Raw genomic sequence first — 21918 nt, forward strand, 5'->3', positions numbered from 1 at the left:
GCGTGTATATATAGTTTATCGTTTACTCTTGGAAACAAACGGAACAAAACGGGGAGGGACCTACTTGAATTTCTCCAATAGAAACTCTCGTTTTCGTTGTAAAACGTTTTCCGTTTGGAGTGAACGGTTTCCGTTGCAAAACGTTTTGCAACAGACCAAACGTTTTGCAACCGAATATGACGAATTCATAAATCATACATTCTCTCTTATACACAAACCAGGTTATACCAGCAATGGTGTTTGTGTGTATAAGAGAGGACATCAATGTATACTTGATTTAATTCCAGCTGTCAGATCCACACGGGTGGGAGAACTGGGTGTATTCATTATTTGGATCATTTGGATCAGTGAAAATAGAACATATGAATAATATTTGTTTAGTTGTGGAAAGCTATTCAATTGTTCTCAACATAAATATTTTGAGGGAAAAGAGGGGGTCATTTTGACTTCAATGTATTTATATGTAAGAAAACAAATGTAGTTTTCTCTGTTTATTGTCTGCTTTCATTTGATTGATTAATACTTTTGAGTCTTTTTGAAATTCACAGGCCACACTGCTGACCACCAGTCCTGTGACAGTATCTGATGCAGTAGAGGCTATATTATTATCATTATGTGTTGTTCCATACCAGTTACTCCTATCCTCCATAGTATACATTATGTGTTGTTCCATAACAGTTACTCCTATTCCCCATAGTATACATTATGTGTTGTTCCATAACAGTTACTCCTATCCCCCATAGTATACATTATGTGTTGTTCCATACCAGTTACTCCTATCCCCCATAGTATACATTATGTGTTGTTCCATAACAGTTACTCCTATCCCCCATAGTATACATTATGTGTTGTTCCATACCAGTTACTCCTATCCCCCATAGTATACATTATGTGTTGTTCCATACCAGTTACTCCTATCCCCCATAGTATACATTATGTGTTGTTCCATACCAGTTACTCCTATCCCCCATAGTATACATTATGTGTTGTTCCATACCAGTTACTCCTATCCCCCATAGTATACATTATGTGTTGTTCCATAACAGTTACTCCTATCCCCCATAGTATACATTATGTGTTGTTCCATACCAGTTACTCCTATCCCCCATAGTATACATTATGTGTTGTTCCATACCAGTTACTCCTATCCCCCATAGTATACATTATGTGTTGTTCCATAACAGTTACTCCTATCCCCCATAGTATACATTATGTGTTGTTCCATACCAGTTACTCCTATCCCCCATAGTATACATTATGTGTTGTTCCATACCAGTTACTCCTATCCCCCATAGTATACATTATGTGTTGTTCCATACCAGTTACTCCTATCCCCCATAGTATACATTATGTGTTGTTCCATAACAGTTACTCCTATCCCCCATAGTATACATTATGTGTTGTTCCATAACAGTTACTCCTATCCCCCATAGTATACATTATGTGTTGTTCCATAACAGTTACTCCTATCCCCCATAGTATACATTATGTGTTGTTCCATAACAGTTACTCCTATCCCCCATAGTATACATTATGTGTTGTTCCATAACAGTTACTCCTATCCCCATAGTATACATTATGTGTTGTTCCATAACAGTTACTCCTATCCCCCATAGTATACATTATGTGTTGTTCCATAACAGTTACTCCTATCCCCCATAGTATACATTATGTGTTGTTCCATAACAGTTACTCCTATCCCCCATAGTATACATTATGTGTTGTTCCATACCAGTTACTCCTATCCCCCATAGTATACATTATGTGTTGTTCCATAACAGTTACTCCTATCCCCCATAGTATACATTATGTGTTGTTCCATACCAGTTACTCCTATCCCCCATAGTATACATTATGTGTTGTTCCATACCAGTTACTCCTATCCCCCATAGTATACATTATGTGTTGTTCCATAACAGTTACTCCTATCCCCCATAGTATACATTATGTGTTGTTCCATAACAGTTACTCCTATCCCCCATAGTATACATTATGTGTTGTTCCATACCAGTTACTCCTATCCCCCATAGTATACATTATGTGTTGTTCCATAACAGTTACTCCTATCCCCCATAGTATACATTATGTGTTGTTCCATAACAGTTACTCCTATCCCCCATAGTATACATTATGTGTTGTTCCATAACAGTTACTCCTATCCCCCATAGTATACATTATGTGTTGTTCCATACCAGTTACTCCTATCCCCCATAGTATACATTATGTGTTGTTCCATACCAGTTACTCCTATCCCCCATAGTATACATTATGTGTTGTTCCATAACAGTTACTCCTATCCCCCATAGTATACATTATGTGTTGTTCCATAACAGTTACATTATGTGTTGTTCCTATCCCCCCATAGTATACATTATGTGTTGTTCCATAACAGTTACTCCTATCCCCCATAGTATACATTATGTGTTGTTCCATAACAGTTACTCCTATCCCCCATAGTATACATTATGTGTTGTTCCATAACAGTTACTCCTATTCCCCATAGTATACATTATGTGTTGTTCCATAACAGTTACTCCTATCCCCCATAGTATACATTATGTGTTGTTCCATAACAGTTACTCCTATCCCCCATAGTATACATTATGTGTTGTTCCATACCAGTTACTCCTATCCTCCATAGTATACATTATGTGTTGTTCCATACCAGTTACTCCTATCCCCCATAGTATACATTATGTGTTGTTCCATAACAGTTACTCCTATCCCCCATAGTATACATTATGTGTTGTTCCATAACAGTTACTCCTATCCCCCATAGTATACATTATGTGTTGTTCCATACCAGTTACTCCTATCCTCCATAGTATACATTATGTGTTGTTCCATACCAGTTACTCCTATCCCCCATAGTATACATTATGTGTTGTTCCATAACAGTTACTCCTATCCCCATAGTATACATTATGTGTTGTTCCATAACAGTTACTCCTATCCCCCATAGTATACATTATGTGTTGTTCCATAACAGTTACTCCTATCCCCCATAGTATACATTATGTGTTGTTCCATACCAGTTACTCCTATCCCCCATAGTATACATTATGTGTTGTTCCATAACAGTTACTCCTATTCCCCATAGTATACATTATGTGTTGTTCCATAACAGTTACTCCTATCCCCCATAGTATACATTATGTGTTGTTCCATAACAGTTACTCCTATCCCCCATAGTATACATTATGTGTTGTTCCATAACAGTTACTCCTATTCCCCATAGTATACATTATGTGTTGTTCCATAACAGTTACTCCTATCCCCCATAGTATACATTATGTGTTGTTCCATAACAGTTACTCCTATCCCCCATAGTATACATTATGTGTTGTTCCATAACAGTTACTCCTATCCCCCATAGTATACATTATGTGTTGTTCCATAACAGTTACTCCTATCCCCCATAGTATACATTATGTGTTGTTCCATAACAGTTACTCCTATCCCCCATAGTATACATTATGTGTTGTTCCATAACAGTTACTCCTATTCCCCATAGTATACATTATGTGTTGTTCCATAACAGTTACTCCTATCCCCCATAGTATACATTATGTGTTGTTCCATAACAGTTACTCCTATCCCCCATAGTATACATTATGTGTTGTTCCATAACAGTTACTCCTATTCCCCATAGTATACATTATGTGTTGTTCCATAACAGTTACTCCTATTCCCCATAGTATACATTATGTGTTGTTCCATAACAGTTACTCCTATCCCCCATAGTATACATTATGTGTTGTTCCATAACAGTTACTCCTATCCCCCATAGTATACATTATGTGTTGTTCCATACCAGTTACTCCTATCCCCCATAGTATACATTATGTGTTGTTCCATAACAGTTACTCCTATCCCCATAGTATACATTATGTGTTGTTCCATAACAGTTACTCCTATCCCCCATAGTATACATTATGTGTTGTTCCATAACAGTTACTCCTATCCCCCATAGTATACATTATGTGTTGTTCCATAACAGTTACTCCTATCCCCCATAGTATACATTATGTGTTGTTCCATACCAGTTACTCCTATCCCCCATAGTATACATTATGTGTTGTTCCATACCAGTTACTCCTATCCCCCATAGTATACATTATGTGTTGTTCCATACCAGTTACTCCTATCCCCCATAGTATACATTATGTGTTGTTCCATAACAGTTACTCCTATCCCCCATAGTATACATTATGTGTTGTTCCATACCAGTTACTCCTATCCCCCATAGTATACATTATGTGTTGTTCCATACATTATGTGTTGTTCCAGTTACTCCTATCCCCCATAGTATACATTATGTGTTGTTCCATACCAGTTACTCCTATCCCCCATAGTATACATTATGTGTTGTTCCATACCAGTTACTCCTATCCCCCATAGTATACATTATGTGTTGTTCCATAACAGTTACTCCTATCCCCCATAGTATACATTATGTGTTGTTCCATACCAGTTACTCCTATCCCCCATAGTATACATTATGTGTTGTTCCATAACAGTTACTCCTATCCCCCATAGTATACATTATGTGTTGTTCCATACCAGTTACTCCTATCCCCCATAGTATACATTATGTGTTGTTCCATAACAGTTACTCCTATCCCCCATAGTATACATTATGTGTTGTTCCATAACAGTTACTCCTATCCCCCATAGTATACATTATGTGTTGTTCCATAACAGTTACTCCTATCCCCCATAGTATACATTATGTGTTGTTCCATAACAGTTACTCCTATCCCCCATAGTATACATTATGTGTTGTTCCATACCAGTTACTCCTATCCTCCATAGTATACATTATGTGTTGTTCCATAACAGTTACTCCTATCCTCCATAGTATACATTATGTGTTGTTCCATAACAGTTACTCCTATCCCCCATAGTATACATTATGTGTTGTTCCATAACAGTTACTCCTATCCCCCATAGTATACATTATGTGTTGTTCCATAACAGTTACTCCTATCCCCATAGTATACATTATGTGTTGTTCCATACCAGTTACTCCTATCCCCCATAGTATACATTATGTGTTGTTCCATACCAGTTACTCCTATCCCCCATAGTATACATTATGTGTTGTTCCATACCAGTTACTCCTATCCTCCATAGTATACATTATGTGTTGTTCCATACCAGTTACTCCTATCCCCCATAGTATACATTATGTGTTGTTCCATACCAGTTACTCCTATCCTCCATAGTATACATTATGTGTTGTTCCATACCAGTTACTCCTATCCCCCATAGTATACATTATGTGTTGTTCCATAACAGTTACTCCTATCCTCCATAGTATACATTATGTGTTGTTCCATACCAGTTACTCCTATCCTCCATAGTATACATTATGTGTTGTTCCATACCAGTTACTCCTATCCCCCATAGTATACATTATGTGTTGTTCCATACCAGTTACTCCTATCCCCCATAGTATACATTATGTGTTGTTCCATACCAGTTACTCCTATCCCCCATAGTATACATTATGTGTTGTTCCATAACAGTTACTCCTATCCCCCATAGTATATTGTTCCCCTGTCAGACACTCTTGCCCCAATAATACCATAAGCCCCATAAGCCTTTTTGTGGCTGCAGTAGCCTACTGTAGGATCAGGCATTTCCACAGGATACCCTGTTTGTAAATATTCACTGATTCTCCATTAGCTTTCTCTCAATGGCAATGTTCCATGTTCTATAGTCCATTCTATCCTCACAATGCATTATATGTTAGGATCAAGCTGTTTATACTCTGTTATAATACTGTTCTACCCTAAAACAATAACGTCATGGTTGGACGGAATCTGAGAGTGTCTGCGCCTTCCTATGTTCCATATTCTACTCCATATAGAGAAGCTTCTCTAACAGTCCTCCATGTTATTTCTAGAATGAGTGTGTACCTGCAGATTGTTCTATACTGTAGTGTTGTGATGGTCCTATACTGTAGTGTTGTGATGGTCCTATACTGTAGTGTTGTGATGGTCCTATACCATAGTGTTGTGATGGTCCTATACCATAGTGTTGTGATGGTCCTATACCATAGTGTTGTGATGGTCCTATACCATAGTGTTGTGATGGTCCTATACCATAGTGTTGTGATGGTCCTATACCATAGTGTTGTGATGGTCCTATACCGTAGTGTTGTGATGGTCCTATACTGTAGTGTTGTGATGGTCCTATACCGTAGTGTTGTGATGGTCCTATACCGTAGTGTTGTGATGGTCCTATACCATAGTGTTGTGATGGTCCTATACCATAGTGTTGTGATGGTCCTATACCATAGTGTTGTGATGGTCCTATACCATAGTGTTGTGATGGTCCTATACCGTAGTGTTGTGATGGTCCTATACCATAGTGTTGTGATGGTCCTATACCGTAGTGTTGTGATGGTCCTATACCGTAGTGTTGTGATGGTTCTATACCGTAGTGTTGTGATGGTCCTATACCATAGTGTTGTGATGGTTCTATACCGTAGTGTTGTGATGGTCCTATACCGTAGTGTTGTGATGGTCCTATACCGTAGTGTTGTGATGGTCCTATACCGTAGTGTTGTGATGGTCCTATACCGTAGTGTTGTGATGGTCCTATACCGTAGTGTTGTGATGGTCCTATACCGTAGTGTTGTGATGGTCCTATACCGTAGTGTTGTGATGGTCCTATACCGTAGTGTTGTGATGGTCCTATACCGTAGTGTTGTGATGGTCCTATACCGTAGTGTTGTGATGGTCCTATACCGTAGTGTTGTGATGGTCCTATACCGTAGTGTTGTGATGGTCCTATACCGTAGTGTTGTGATGGTCCTATACCGTAGTGTTGTGATGGTCCTATACCGTAGTGTTGTGATGGTTCTATACCGTAGTGTTGTGATGGTCCTATACCGTAGTGTTGTGATGGTCCTATACCATAGTGTTGTGATGGTTCTATACCATAGTGTTGTGATGGTCCTATACCGTAGTGTTGTGATGGTCCTATACCATAGTGTTGTGATGGTTCTATACCGTAGTGTTGTGATGGTCCTATACCGTAGTGTTGTGATGGTCCTATACCGTAGTGTTGTGATGGTCCTATACCATAGTGTTGTGATGGTTCTATACCATAGTGTTGTGATGGTCCTATACCATAGTGTTGTGATGGTCCTATACTGTAGTGTTGTGATGGTTCTATACCGTAGTGTTGTGATGGTCCTATACCGTAGTGTTGTGATGGTCCTATACTGTAGTGTTGTGATGGTCCTATACCGTAGTGTTGTGATGGTCCTATACCGTAGTGTTGTGATGGTTCTATACCGTAGTGTTGTGATGGTCCTATACCGTAGTGTTGTGATGGTCCTATACCATAGTGTTGTGATGGTCCTATACCATAGTGTTGTGATGGTCCTATACCATAGTGTTGTGATGGTCCTATACCGTAGTGTTGTGATGGTCCTATACCGTAGTGTTGTAGTGTTGATGGTCCTATACCATAGTGGTTGTGATGGTCCTATACCGTAGTGTTGTGATGGTCCTATACCATAGTGTTGTGATGGTCCTATACCGTAGTGTTGTGATGGTCCTATACCGTAGTGTTGTGATGGTCCTATACCATAGTGTTGTGATGGTCCTATACCGTAGTGTTGTGATGGTCCTATACCGTGTTGTGATGGTTCTATACCGTAGTGTTGTGATGGTCCTATACCATAGTGTTGTGATGGTCTATACCGTAGTGTTGTGATGGTTCTATACCGTAGTGTTGTGATGGTCCTATACTGTAGTGTTGTGATGGTCCTATACCGTAGTGTTGTGATGGTCCTATACCGTAGTGTTGTGATGGTCCTATACCGTAGTGTTGTGATGGTCCTATACCGTAGTGTTGTGATGGTCCTATACCGTAGTGTTGTGATGGTCCTATACCATAGTGTTGTGATGGTCCTATACCGTAGTGTTGTGATGGTCCTATACCGTAGTGTTGTGATGGTTCTATACCGTAGTGTTGTGATGGTTCTATACCGTAGTGTTGTGATGGTCCTATACCGTAGTGTTGTGATGGTCCTATACCATAGTGTTGTGATGGTCCTATACCGTAGTGTTGTGATGGTCCTATACCGTAGTGTTGTGATGGTCCTATACCGTAGTGTTGTGATGGTCCTATACCATAGTGTTGTGATGGTCCTATACCATAGTGTTGTGATGGTCCTATACCGTAGTGTTGTGATGGTCCTATACCGTAGTGTTGTGATGGTCCTATACCGTAGTGTTGTGATGGTCCTATACCGTAGTGTTGTGATGGTCCTATACCGTAGTGTTGTGATGGTTCTATACCATAGTGTTGTGATGGTCCTATACCGTAGTGTTGTGATGGTTCTATACCATAGTGTTGTGATGGTTCTATACCGTAGTGTTGTGATGGTCCTATACCGTAGTGTTGTGATGGTCCTATACCGTAGTGTTGTGATGGTCCTATACCATAGTGTTGTGATGGTCCTATACCATAGTGTTGTGATGGTCCTATACCGTAGTGTTGTGATGGTCCTATACCTATACCGTAGTGTTGTGATGGTCCTATACCGTAGTGTTGTGATGGTCCTATACCGTAGTGTTGTGATGGTCCTATACCGTAGTGTTGTGATGGTCCTATACCGTAGTGTTGTGATGGTCCTATACCGTAGTGTTGTGATGGTCCTATACCGTAGTGTTGTGATGGTTCTATACCGTAGTGTTGTGATGGTCCTATACCGTAGTGTTGTGATGGTCCTATACCGTAGTGTTGTGATGGTCCTATACCGTAGTGTTGTGATGGTCCTATACCGTAGTGTTGTGATGGTCCTATACTGTAGTGTTGTGATGGTCCTATACCGTAGTGTTGTGATGGTCCTATACCGTAGTGTTGTGATGGTCCTATACCGTAGTGTTGTGATGGTCCTATACCATAGTGTTGTGATGGTCCTATACCGTAGTGTTGTGATGGTCCTATACCGTAGTGTTGTGATGGTCCTATACCATAGTGTTGTGATGGTCCTATACCGTAGTGTTGTGATGGTCCTATACCAGTGTTGTGATGGTCCTATACCTATACCATGTAGTGTTGTGATGGTCCTATACCATAGTAGTGTTGTGATGGTCCTATACCATAGTGTTGTGATGGTCCTATACCGTAGTGTTGTGATGGTCCTATACCATAGTGTTGTGATGGTCCTATACCGTAGTGTTGTGATGGTCCTATACCGTAGTGTTGTGATGGTCCTATACCGTAGTGTTGTGATGGTCCTATACCGTAGTGTTGTGATGGTCCTATACCATAGTGTTGTGATGGTTCTATACCGTAGTGTTGTGATGGTCCTATACCGTAGTGTTGTGATGGTCCTATACCGTAGTGTTGTGATGGTCCTATACCGTAGTAGTGTTGTGATGGTTCTATACCGTAGTGTTGTGATGGTTCTATACCATAGTGTTGTGATGGTCCTATACCGTAGTGTTGTGATGGTCCTATACCGTAGTGTTGTGATGGTCCTATACCGTAGTGTTGTGATGGTCCTATACCGTAGTGTTGTGATGGTCCTATACCATAGTGTTGTGATGGTCCTATACCGTAGTGTTGTGATGGTCCTATACCATAGTGTTGTGATGGTCCTATACCGTAGTGTTGTGATGGTCCTATACCGTAGTGTTGTGATGGTCCTATACCGTAGTGTTGTGATGGTCCTATACTGTAGTGTTGTGATGGTCCTATACCGTAGTGTTGTGATGGTCCTATACCGTAGTGTTGTGATGGTCCTATACCATAGTGTTGTGATGGTCCTATACCGTAGTGTTGTGATGGTCCTATACCGTAGTGTTGTGATGGTCCTATACCATAGTGTTGTGATGGTCCTATACCGTAGTGTTGTGATGGTCCTATACCGTAGTGTTGTGATGGTCCTATACCGTAGTGTTGTGATGGTCCTATACCGTAGTGTTGTGATGGTCCTATACCGTAGTGTTGTGATGGTCCTATACCGTAGTGTTGTGATGGTCCTATACCGTAGTGTTGTGATGGTCCTATACCGTAGTGTTGTGATGGTCCTATACCGTAGTGTTGTGATGGTCCTATACCGTAGTGTTGTGATGGTCCTATACCATAGTGTTGTGATGGTCCTATACCATAGTGTTGTGATGGTTCTATACCGTAGTGTTGTGATGGTCCTATACCGTAGTGTTGTGATGGTCCTATACCGTAGTGTTGTGATGGTCCTATACCGTAGTGTTGTGATGGTCCTATACCGTAGTGTTGTGATGGTTCTATACCGTAGTGTTGTGATGGTCCTATACCGTAGTGTTGTGATGGTTCTATACCGTAGTGTTGTGATGGTCCTATACCGTAGTGTTGTGATGGTCCTATACCGTAGTGTTGTGATGGTCCTATACCATAGTGTTGTGATGGTCCTATACCGTAGTGTTGTGATGGTCCTATACCGTAGTGTTGTGATGGTCCTATACCGTAGTGTTGTGATGGTTCTATACCGTAGTGTTGTGATGGTCCTATACTGTAGTGTTGTGATGGTTCTATACCGTAGTGTTGTGATGGTCCTATACCGTAGTGTTGTGATGGTCCTATACCGTAGTGTTGTGATGGTCCTATACTGTAGTGTTGTGATGGTTCTATACCGTAGTGTTGTGATGGTTCTATACCGTAGTGTTGTGATGGTCCTATACCATAGTGTTGTGATGGTCCTATACCATAGTGTTGTGATGGTCCTATACCGTAGTGTTGTGATGGTCCTATACCGTAGTGTTGTGATGGTCCTATACCGTAGTGTTGTGATGGTCCTATACCGTAGTGTTGTGATGGTCCTATACCGTAGTGTTGTGATGGTCCTATACCGTAGTGTTGTGATGGTCCTATACCGTAGTGTTGTGATGGTTCTATACCGTAGTGTTGTGATGGTCCTATACCCTATAGTGTTGTGATGGTCCTATACCATAGTGTTGTGATGGTCCTATACCGTAGTGTTGTGATGGTCCTATACCGTAGTGTTGTGATGGTCCTATACCGTAGTGTTGTGATGGTCCTATACCGTAGTGTTGTGATGGTCCTATACCGTAGTGTTGTGATGGTTCTATACCGTAGTGTTGTGATGGTCCTATACCGTAGTGTTGTGATGGTCCTATACCGTAGTGTTGTGATGGTCCTATACCGGTGTTGTGATGGTCCTATACCGTAGTGTTGTGATGGTCCTATACCGTAGTGTTGTGATGGTCCTATACTGTAGTGTTGTGATGGTCCTATACTGTAGTGTTGTGATGGTTCTATACCGTAGTGTTGTGATGGTCCTATACTGTAGTGTTGTGATGGTTCTATACCATAGTGTTGTGATGGTCCTATACCGTAGTGTTGTGATGGTCCTATACCGTAGTGTTGTGATGGTCCTATACCATAGTGTTGTGATGGTCCTATACCGTAGTGTTGTGATGGTCCTATACCGTAGTGTTGTGATGGTCCTATACCGTAGTGTTGTGATGGTTCTATACCGTAGTGTTGTGATGGTCCTATACCGTAGTGTTGTGATGGTTCTATACCGTAGTGTTGTGATGGTCCTATACCGTAGTGTTGTGATGGTCCTATACCGTAGTGTTGTGATGGTCCTATACCGTAGTGTTGTGATGGTCCTATACCGTAGTGTTGTGATGGTCCTATACCGTAGTGTTGTGATGGTCCTATACCGTAGTGTTGTGATGGTCCTATACCGTAGTGTTGTGATGGTCCTATACCGTAGTGTTGTGATGGTCCTATACCGTAGTGTTGTGATGGTCCTATACCGTAGTGTTGTGATGGTCCTATACCATAGTGTTGTGATGGTCCTATACCGTAGTGTTGTGATGGTCCTATACCGTAGTGTTGTGATGGTCCTATACCATAGTGTTGTGATGGTCCTATACCATAGTGTTGTGATGGTTCTATACCGTAGTGTTGTGATGGTCCTATACCGTAGTGTTGTGATGGTCCTATACCATATGGTTGTGATGGTCTATACCGTAGTGTTGTGATGGTCCTATACCGTAGTGTTGTGATGGTCCTATACCGTAGTGTTGTGATGGTCCTATACCGTAGTGTTGTGATGGTCCTATACCGTAGTGTTGTGATGGTCCTATACCGTAGTGTTGTGATGGTCCTATACCGTAGTGTTGTGATGGTCCTATACCATAGTGTTGTGATGGTCCTATACCGTAGTGTTGTGATGGTCCTATACCATAGTGTTGTGATGGTCCTATACCATAGTGTTGTGATGGTCCTATACCCTATACCGTAGTGTTGTGATGGTCCTATACCATAGTGTTGTGATGGTCCTATACCATAGTGTTGTGATGGTCCTATACCGTAGTGTTGTGATGGTCCTATACCGTAGTGTTGTGATGGTCCTATACCGTAGTGTTGTGATGGTCCTATACCGTAGTGTTGTGATGGTCCTATACCGTAGTGTTGTGATGGTCCTATACTGTAGTGTTGTGATGGTCCTATACTGTAGTGTTGTGATGGTCCTATACCGTAGTGTAGTGTTGTGATGGTCCTATACCGTAGTGTTGTGATGGTCCTATACCGTAGTGTTGTGATGGTCCTATACCATAGTGTTGTGATGGTCCTATACCGTAGTGTTGTGATGGTCCTATACCGTAGTGTTGTGATGGTCCTATACCGTAGTGTTGTGATGGTCCTATACCGTAGTGTTGTGATGGTCCTATACCGTAGTGTTGTGATGGTCCTATACCGTAGTGTTGTGATGGTCCTATACCGTAGTGTTGTGATGGTCCTATACCGTAGTGTTGTGATGGTCCTATACCGTAGTGTTGTGATGGTCCTATACCGTAGTGTTGTGATGGTCCTATACCGTAGTGTTGTGATGTTGTGATGGTCCTATACCGTAGTGTTGTGATGGTCCTATACCGTAGTGTTGTGATGGTCCTATACCGTAGTGTTGTGATGGTCCTATACCATAGTGTTGTGATGGTCCTATACCATAGTGTTGTGATGGTCCTATACCGTAGTGTTGTGATGGTCCTATACCGTAGTGTTGTGATGGTCCTATACCGTAGTGTTGTGATGGTCCTATACCATAGTGTTGTGATGGTCCTATACCGTAGTGTTGTGATGGTTCTATACCATAGTGTTGTGATGGTCCTATACCGTAGTGTTGTGATGGTTCTATACCGTAGTGTTGTGATGGTCCTATACCGTAGTGTTGTGATGGTCCTATACTGTAGTGTTGTGATGGTTCTATACCGTAGTGTTGTGATGGTCCTATACCGTAGTGTTGTGATGGTTCTATACCGTAGTGTTGTGATGGTCCTATACCGTAGTGTTGTGATGGTCCTATACCGTAGTGTTGTGATGGTTCTATACCGTAGTGTTGTGATGGTCCTATACCGTAGTGTTGTGATGGTCCTATACCGTAGTGTTGTGATGGTCCTATACCGTAGTGTTGTGATGGTTCTATACCGTAGTGTTGTGATGGTCCTATACCGTACGAGGGCCTGCAGATACTGTAGTACTGTGATGACTTTAAGAGAATGAATGAGGGCCTGCAGATACTGTAGCACTGTGATGACTTTAAGAGAATGAATGAGGACCTGCAGATACTGTAGCACCGTGATGACTTTAAGAGAATGAATGAGAACCTGCAGATACTGTAGCACTGTGATGACTTTATGAGAATGAATGAGGGCCTGCAGATACTGTAGCACTGTGATGACTTTAAGAGAATGAATGAGGACCTGCAGATACTGTAGCACTGTGATGACTTTAAGAGAATGAATGAGGGCCTGCAGATACTGTAGCACTGTGATGACTTTAAGAGAATGAATGAGAACCTGATACTGTAGCACTGTGATGACTTTATGAGAATGAATGAGGGCCTGCAGATACTGTAGCACTGTGATGACTTTAAGAGAATGAATGAGGACCTGCAGATACTGTAGCACTGTGATGACTTTAAGAGAATGAAGGAGGGCCTGCAGATACTGTAGCACTGTGATGACTTTAAGAGAATGAAGAGGGTCCTGCAGATACTGTAGCACTGTGATGACTTTATGAGAATGAATGAGGGCCTGCAGATACTGTAGCACTGTGATGACTTTAAGAGAATGAATGAGGACCTGCAGATACTGTAGCACTGTGATGACTTTAAGAGAATGAATGAGGACCTGCAGATACTGTAGCACTGTGATGACTTTAAGACAATCCTGCAGATACTGTAGCACTGTGATGACTTTAAGAGAATGAATGAGGACCTGCAGATACTGTAGCACTGTGATGACTTTAAGAGAATGAATGAGGACCTGCAGATACTGTAGCACTGTGATGACTTTAAGAGAATGAATGAGGACCTGCAGATACTGTAGCACTGTGATGACTTTAAGAGAATGAATGAGGGCCTGCAGATACTGTAGCACTGTGATGACTTTAAGAGAATGAATGAGGGCCTGCAGATACTGTAGCACTGTGATGACTTTAAGAGAATGAATGAGGACCTGCAGATACTGTAGCACTGTGATGACTTTAAGAGAATGAATGAGGGCCTGCAGATACTGTAGCACTGTGATGACTTTAAGAGAATGAATGAGGACCTGCAGATACTGTAGCACTGTGATGACTTTAAGAGAATGAATGAGAACCTGCAGATACTGTAGCACTGTGATGACTTTAAGAGAATGAATGAGGACCTGCAGATACTGTAGCACTGTGATGACTTTAAGAGAATGAATGAGGACCTGCAGATACTGTAGCACTGTGATGACTTTAAGAGAATGAATGAGGACCTGCAGATACTGTAGCACTGTGATGACTTTAAGAGAATGAATGAGGGCCTGCAGATACTGTAGCACTGTGATGACTTTAAGAGAATGAATGAGGACCTGCAGATACTGTAGCACTGTGATGACTTTAAGAGAATGAATGAGGACCTGCAGATACTGTAGCACTGTGATGACTTTAAGACAATAAATGAGGGCCTGCAGATACTGTAGCACTGTGATGACTTTAAGAGAATGAATGAGGACCTGCAGATACTGTAGCACTGTGATGACTTTAAGAGAATGAATGAGGACCTGCAGATACTGTAGCACTGTGATGACTTTAAGAGAATGAATGAGGGCCTGCAGATACTGTAGCACTGTGATGACTTTAAGAGAATGAATGAGGGCCTGCAGATACTGTAGCACTGTGATGACTTTAAGAGAATGAATGAGGGCCTGCAGATACTGTAGCACTGTGATGACTTTAAGAGAATGAATGAGGGCCTGCAGATACTGTAGCACTGTGATGACTTTAAGAGAATGAATGAGGGCCTGCAGATACTGTAGCACTGTGATGACTTTAAGAGAATGAATGAGGACCTGCAGATACTGTAGCACTGTGATGACTTTAAGAGAATGAATGAGGGCCTGCAGATACTGTAGCACTGTGATGACTTTAAGAGAATGAATGAGGACCTGCAGATACTGTAGCACTGTGATGACTTTAAGAGAATGAATGAGGGCCTGCAGATACTGTAGCACTGTGATGACTTTAAGAGAATGAATGAGGGCCTGCAGATACTGTAGCACTGTGATGACTTTAAGAGAATGAATGAGGGCCTGCAGATACTGTAGCACTGTGATGACTTTAAGAGAATGAATGAGGGCCTGCAGATACTGTAGCACTGTGATGACTTTAAGAGAATGAATGAGGACCTGCAGATACTGTAGCACTGTGATGACTTTAAGAGAATGAATGAGGGCCTGCAGATACTGTAGCACTGTGATGATGCATTCCAAACAGTAAACTTGTCCCTTTATTGTGGATTACTGGATAATAAAATGTATTTTGGTCGACGTACAGTATCAAGAGGGCCGTGGTCCACGGCACGTGGGTCAATAATGTGCAGGGCTAGGACATCTGCATTGATGAATCAGGGGTTTTATCTGTATGGACAGGATCAAGGCCTTGGCAGCATCTCAATGCCACCAAATCCCTGCTCATTAAAATAACAAAACCTCTGATCCGACAACCTTTGATTGAGTTTTATAAAAGAGGCTCGTGGCCCTCTGTCCTGGATATTACATTGAGGAAGAGTGCTCTAACAACAGCCCAGACATGAGTAAGGTAAGGCAGACCAGTTTTTCTCTAGCTAATTGGCACTACTGTATACAGCTCTCTGGGTCTGTGCTTGTTTTTATGGACTTTAAAGCTGATTTGGAAAGAAACTGGTTGATTGATCAACACAGTAATGTCATAGTGCTGCCATGAAAAATAATCCAGAGGTAAGTTTTATAGTGTTTGGTAATGAAAATGATCATTGATCTCTGTTTTACTGGTAGACAAGCTGTAGAATTCCAACAGTGTAGTAGCCTATAACAGGAGACCTATAAACAGGAGACAAACTTACTTGTACCTAATTGTTGGTCCAGAGAAGGCAGTATATTTTGCCATTATAGAAATCATAGAAAATGTGTTTTTATATTAGGAATGAAAGAAAAAAACCTGATGTTAACATTTCCCTCCGACCTTCGGCCCTGGCTGTGTAGATCACTTTCTACGAGGATAAAAACTTCCAGGGTCGCTCCTATGAGTGCGACACGGACTGCCCCGATGTGCACCCCCATTTCAGCCGCTGCAACTCCATCAAGGTAGATAGCGGCTGCTGGGTGCTGTACGAGAGGCCCAACTATGCAGGCTACCAGTATGTACTGACCAGGGGAGAGTTCCCAGAATATCAGCGCTGGATGGGCTACAGCGACACCATTCGCTCCTGCCGTACCTTTTCTTATGTGAGTAGCCGGGAAGTTACAGAATGGGTTTTGATGTGTGGTTTGTTCATGGCTCAATCTGTATTGTAGTAATGCATTGTGGTGATTTATCAGTGTATACTTGTTCACTCAACTGGTGGTTCTAGGGCAGGTTGCCTTAATACAGATGAAGCCTAGTCCTGGTCCTGGACTAAAAAGCCTAGTCCTAGTCCTGGACTAAAAAGCACTTTCAGTCCACGACTTGGCCTCATCTGTGTCCGGGTATCCAGCCCATAGTTTTATAAGCACAACACATGAGTCTGTGAATGGTTGGGAGATAACCAGACCACGTAAAGGTCTGAAGGTACATGTCAAAGTGACTCTACGACTCGCCTAGAGGAGGAGAGTCGATGGATGGATGGATGGAAGCCCATAATCTTGGGTTCCTTCAAGAGACATTTCTGAGACATTCTGGACATGTCCTAAACTACCTTTGTGACTGTCATGACCCTGGCCTATGTTAGCACACTGCGACCTCCCCAATTGTGATATCCCACTTCTGACACCAAATGTGGTGCTTGGCTACTTTAGCATTTTGACTTCCCAGTGTTAACCTAAGGCCCGCTGAAACATGTCACTGGTTTCCTGTGTTAACCTAAGGCCCGCTGAAACATGTACTGGTTTCCTGTGTTAACCTAAGGCCCGCTGAAACATGTACTGGTTTCCTGTGTTAACCTAAGGCCCGCTGAAACATGTACTGGTTTCCTGTGTTAACCTAAGGCTCGCTGAAACATGTACTGGTTTCCTGTGTTAACCTAAGGCCCGCTGAAACATGTCACTGGTTTCCTGTGTTAACCTAAGGCCCGCTGAAACATGTACTGGTTTCCTGTGTTAACCTAAGGCCCGCTGAAACATGTTACTGGTTTCCTGTGTTAACCTAAGGCTCGCTGAAACATGCACTGGTTTCCTGTGTTAACCTAAGGCCCGCTGAAACATGTTACTGGTTTCCTGTGTTAACCTAAGGCCCGCTGAAACATGTCACTGGTTTCCTGTGTTAACCTAAGGCCCGCTGAAACATGTACTGGTTTCCTGTGTTAACCTAAGGCCCGCTGAAACATGTCACTGGTTTCCTGTGTTAACCTAAGGCCCGCTGAAACATGTACTGGTTTCCTGTGTTAACCTAAGGCCCGCTGAAACATGTACTGGTTTCCTGTGTTAACCTAAGGCCCGCTGAAACATGTACTGGTTTCCTGTGTTAACCTAAGGCCCGCTGAAACATGTACTGGTTTCCTGTGTTAACCTAAGGCCCGCTGAAACATGTACTGGTTTCCTGTGTTAACCTAAGGCCCGCTGAAACATGTACTGGTTTCCTGTGTTAACCTAAGGCCCTCTGAAACATGTACTGGTTTCCTGTGTTAACCTAAGGCCCGCTGAAACATGTCACTGGTTTCCTGTGTTAACCTAAGGCTCGCTGAAACATGTACTGGTTTCCTGTGTTAACCTAAGGCCCGCTGAAACATGTCACTGGTTTCCTGTGTTAACCTAAGGCCCGCTGAAACATGTACTGGTTTCCTGTGTTAACCTAAGGCCCGCTGAAACATGTACTGGTTTCCTGTGTTAACCTAAGGCCCGCTGAAACATGTTACTGGTTTCCTGTGTTAACCTAAGGCCTGCTGAAACATGTCACTGGTTTCCTGTGATTCCCCATGCCCCCAAGTGACCTGTGTTTTGCCAGTGTTACCTCTCCTGTACCTCTCTGTCCGAGCAGGCCAGCGGCAGTCCCTACCGCATGAGAATCTACGAGAGGCCAGACTTCCAGGGACAGATGATGGAGTTCGGCGAGGACTGTGACTCCGTCCAGGACCGTTTCCGTAGCCGTGACATCTACTCCGCCAACGTCATGGATGGCTACTGGACCCTCTACGAGCATCCCAACTACAGGGGGCGCCAGTACTTTATGAGGCCCGGCGAGTACAGGAAGTTCAGCGAATGGGGAGCCACCTGTGCCACCACAGGCTCCTTCCGTAGGATCACCGACTTTTAGGCCCAACGTCCTCTCCACTCTGACCAGTCAATAAAACGATTGTTTAAATAAGCTTGCTGTTGATATTTCCATTTCACTGTTTCTGATTAAGTGATTGATATTAATTGATGATGGCAGCGTAGCCTAGTGGTTAGAGCGTTGGACTAGTAACCAGAAGGTTGCAAGTTCAAACCTCCGAGCTGACAAGGTACATCTGTCATACTGCCCCTGAACAGACAGTTAACCCACTGTTCCTAGGCCGTCATTGAAAATAAGAATTTGTTCTTAACTGACTTGCCTAGTTAAATAAAGGTCAAATAAAAAAAACGTATAGGAACTGTGTTTGTGCCTTTAGCTTAAATGGAGGACAAACCTTAATATATTGAGCAAGAGGCACATGTTGTACATGTGGGTCCAAATTGAATGGAATATACTGCAAACAGGTCTACATAAGAGGATGTAAATATATAGTTGAAATGTTGCACATTTAACATTAAAGTGTGGAATCATATGACATTAAGCAGACCATGTTCAGGATCAAGTTTCTATCTCACTCACTCTACATGCTTCTTTGACACAGAGTCACTGGGACACAAAGGGCCACACAGTTGAAACTTACCTCCACGTTGGCAAAGTTCCCAACCAGAGAAAGGTCCCAAAACAGAGATCCTGAAGATCTTTTCATACCTGCTAGTTTAAGCTTCCACCTTATGCAATATAACAGAAATCCTATTGGTTACTAGGCCCTGTCAGTCAAAGTATAGAGAAGCAAATATTAATGTCAGTAACGTAGTAATAATATTCCAGGGACTTCAGGGTGTATAGACAGACCTACATTGTCACTGTGGCTTTTTGTCAATAAAATTACACTTTTATTAGTCATGTTTAAGGACCACCTTAAAGTGCTATCAAAACTAGCTTAAAGTGCTGTCGGAAGTTAAAATATTGTAATTATGGTGTGAATCACATTGTTACTAATAAGATTGTTCTATAATAAATCTAATATTTTCTATGTCTGGTTAGATCAGTTATGTTACAGTTATGTATACTGAACAAAAATATAAACGCAACATCCAACAATTTTACTAAGTTACAGTTCATGTTAGGAAATTACTAAATTTAAATAAATTCATTAGGCCCTAATCTATGGATTTCACATGATTGGGCAGGGGTGCATAGGAGGGCATAGGCCCACCCACTTGGAAGCCAGGCCCACCCACTTGGCAGCCAGGCCCACCCACTTGGGAGCCAGGCCCACCCACTTGGCAGCCAGGCCCACCCACTTGGGAGCCAGGCCCACCCACTTGGCAGCCAGGCCCACCCACCAGGCCCACCCACTGGGAGCCAGCCAGGCCCACCCACTTGGCAGCCAGGCCCAGCCAGGCCCACCCACTTGGCAGCCAGGCCCACCCACTTGGCAGCCAGGCCCACCCACTTGGGAGCCAGGCCCACCCACTTGGGAGCCAGGCCCACCCACTTGGCAGCCAGGCCCACCCACTTGGCAGCCAGGCCCACCCACTTGGGAGCCAGGCCCACCCACTTGGCAGCCAGGCCCACCCACTTGGCAGCCAGGCCCACCCACTTGGGAGCCAGGCCCACCCACTTGGGAGCCAGGCCCACCCACTTGGCAGCCAGGCCCACCCACTTGGGAGCCAGGCCCACCCACTTGGGAGCCAGGCCCACCCACTTGGGAGCCAGGACCAGCCAATCAGAATACGTTTTTCCGCACAAAAGTCCTTTATTCCAGACGTAAATACTCCTCAGCATCTGTGGCATTTGTGTTGTGTGACAAAACTGCACATTTTAAAGTGTCATTTGATTGTCTCCAGCATAAGGTGCACCTGTGTAATTATCATGCTGTTTAATCAGCTTCTTGATGTACACCTGGATTTTCTTGGCAAATGAGAAATGCTCACTAACAGAGATGTAAACAAATTGGTGCACAAAATTTGAGAGAAATAAAGTTTTGCATAAGAAACATTTCTGGGATTTTTTTATTTCAGCTCATGAAACATGGGACCAACACTTTTACATGAAGCGTTTATATTTTTGTTCAGTGTATATGCATTTCTGAGTCGAAAAATATTGTACAAGCAAAACCTGTAACAATATCTGTTTGACATGACCAATCCTGATCACTCCTGGGTTTGCAGGTAGCCTAGTGGTTAGAGCATTGGGCCAGTAACTGAAAGGTTGCTGGATGAAATCCCTGAGCTGACAAGTTAAAAATCAGTTGTTCTTCCCCTGAACAAGGCAGTTAACCCACTGTTCCTAAGCTGTCATTGTAAATACGAATTTGTTCTTAACTGGCTTGGCTAGTTCAATAAAAAAAGGGTCTCCTGATTGCCTTTTTTCACACAATTAATGAATTGGTTAAATAAAATAATACATTATTTATTATTCATTTATAGGGGACAATGCACATGAATCAACATCAATATTACAATAATGCAACATCCATGTAAATGTGCCTGGGTTAGCCATAAGATGATTTGCACCCGTAGTCCCAGGACAGCCAAGGACAATTACACAGTCACAATACACATACTCACTAAAACAATACAACATACCAATACATCACATCCAATAATATATCATTCTAACAACAACAACAACACTATCATCAACTGTCGTCTTAACCACAGATAACTCATGTGTCGAGCTTTGGGTAGATTTGAACCATCAGTTATCCTGATGTTCCTGATGGTTTTCCCTAGATGCTTGGCTACTGCTACTGCTGTTACACAACACTGACATGATGCTGCCTCTGTGACTGACTGGCATTCGAATCCGGGTCCCCCTGCGCACCACAAAGACTGTATTAGCCCACTGAGCTAAAGCCTTTAGTTCGGGGAGCTAACGCAAGTCTTCAGGTCTCTGACAAGGTTACTCATCACGTAATCGTTCACTGACCATCGGTATCACATTGACGTTTATTTTCAAATCCGGATCAGTATGAAAATGTAAAAAAAAGTATTTCCTCTCAAAGTGAATTAACACGGTTGTTTACTTGCTTTTTTTTCTTGCTAATGACACCATGGCAACATTGTTGTCCATTATGTATGTAAACATGATATATGATTACATACAAGCATATTCATATAGTCAGATATATTTTGTTCGCCCACAAAACACAGACCTTTAAGTATAGAACAGAAC

The 21918-nt window shown here is 42.4% G+C and overlaps 2 protein-coding genes and 1 long non-coding RNA gene across 52 annotated transcripts; 1 reads left to right on the forward strand and 2 right to left on the reverse strand.

The window, feature by feature from the left end:
- Window positions 1-15: 15 nt before the first annotated feature.
- On the reverse strand, window positions 16-15990 carry LOC127916628 (uncharacterized). Its single transcript, XM_052498936.1, has 9 exons — window positions 15976-15990; window positions 15702-15758; window positions 15366-15557; window positions 15030-15317; window positions 14934-14981; window positions 14646-14837; window positions 14262-14549; window positions 13500-13745; window positions 16-27 (listed from the first exon to the last, which is right to left on the reverse strand). The coding sequence occupies exons 1-9, from the start codon at window positions 15988-15990 to the stop codon at window positions 16-18; spliced, it is 1338 nt and encodes a 445-aa protein (XP_052354896.1).
- Window positions 15731-18831, forward strand: LOC118376003 (gamma-crystallin M2-like). Its single transcript, XM_052499920.1, has 3 exons — window positions 15731-16113; window positions 16536-16778; window positions 18505-18831. The coding sequence occupies exons 1-3, from the start codon at window positions 16105-16107 to the stop codon at window positions 18778-18780; spliced, it is 528 nt and encodes a 175-aa protein (XP_052355880.1). The 5' UTR covers window positions 15731-16104; the 3' UTR covers window positions 18781-18831.
- Window positions 17163-18540, reverse strand: LOC127916787 (uncharacterized). 50 transcript variants are annotated; one of them, XR_008095993.1, is made up of 5 exons: window positions 18400-18540; window positions 17755-18358; window positions 17593-17632; window positions 17432-17511; window positions 17163-17350 (listed from the first exon to the last, which is right to left on the reverse strand). It is a non-coding gene; the product is annotated as an uncharacterized LOC127916787 (long non-coding RNA). The 50 variants fall into 50 exon arrangements; XR_008096003.1 differs by lacking the exon at window positions 17163-17350 and adding an exon at window positions 17674-17754 and having other exon boundaries at window positions 17362-17632; window positions 17796-17835; window positions 17877-18358; XR_008096004.1 differs by lacking the exon at window positions 17432-17511 and having other exon boundaries at window positions 17163-17431; window positions 17552-17632; window positions 17796-18358.
- Window positions 18832-21918: the final 3087 nt, after the last annotated feature.

The sequence above is a fragment of the Oncorhynchus keta genome, chromosome 37, assembly GCF_023373465.1.
Source record: "Oncorhynchus keta strain PuntledgeMale-10-30-2019 chromosome 37, Oket_V2, whole genome shotgun sequence".
Lineage (NCBI taxonomy): Eukaryota > Metazoa > Chordata > Actinopteri > Salmoniformes > Salmonidae > Oncorhynchus > Oncorhynchus keta.

Bases quoted from the DNA above. Each gene is read 5' to 3' on its own strand.
- LOC127916628 (XM_052498936.1), bottom strand. The intron at 14,982-15,029 runs GTCCTCATTCAT...CAGTATCTGCAG, and splicing joins CAGTGCTACAGTATCTGCAG to GCCCTCATTTATTGTCTTAA. The intron at 14,838-14,933 runs GTCCTCATTCAT...CAGTATCTGCAG, and splicing joins CAGTGCTACAGTATCTGCAG to GCCCTCATTCATTCTCTTAA.
- LOC118376003 (XM_052499920.1), top strand. The intron at 16,779-18,504 runs GTGAGTAGCCGG...CTGTCCGAGCAG, and splicing joins CCTGCCGTACCTTTTCTTAT to GCCAGCGGCAGTCCCTACCG.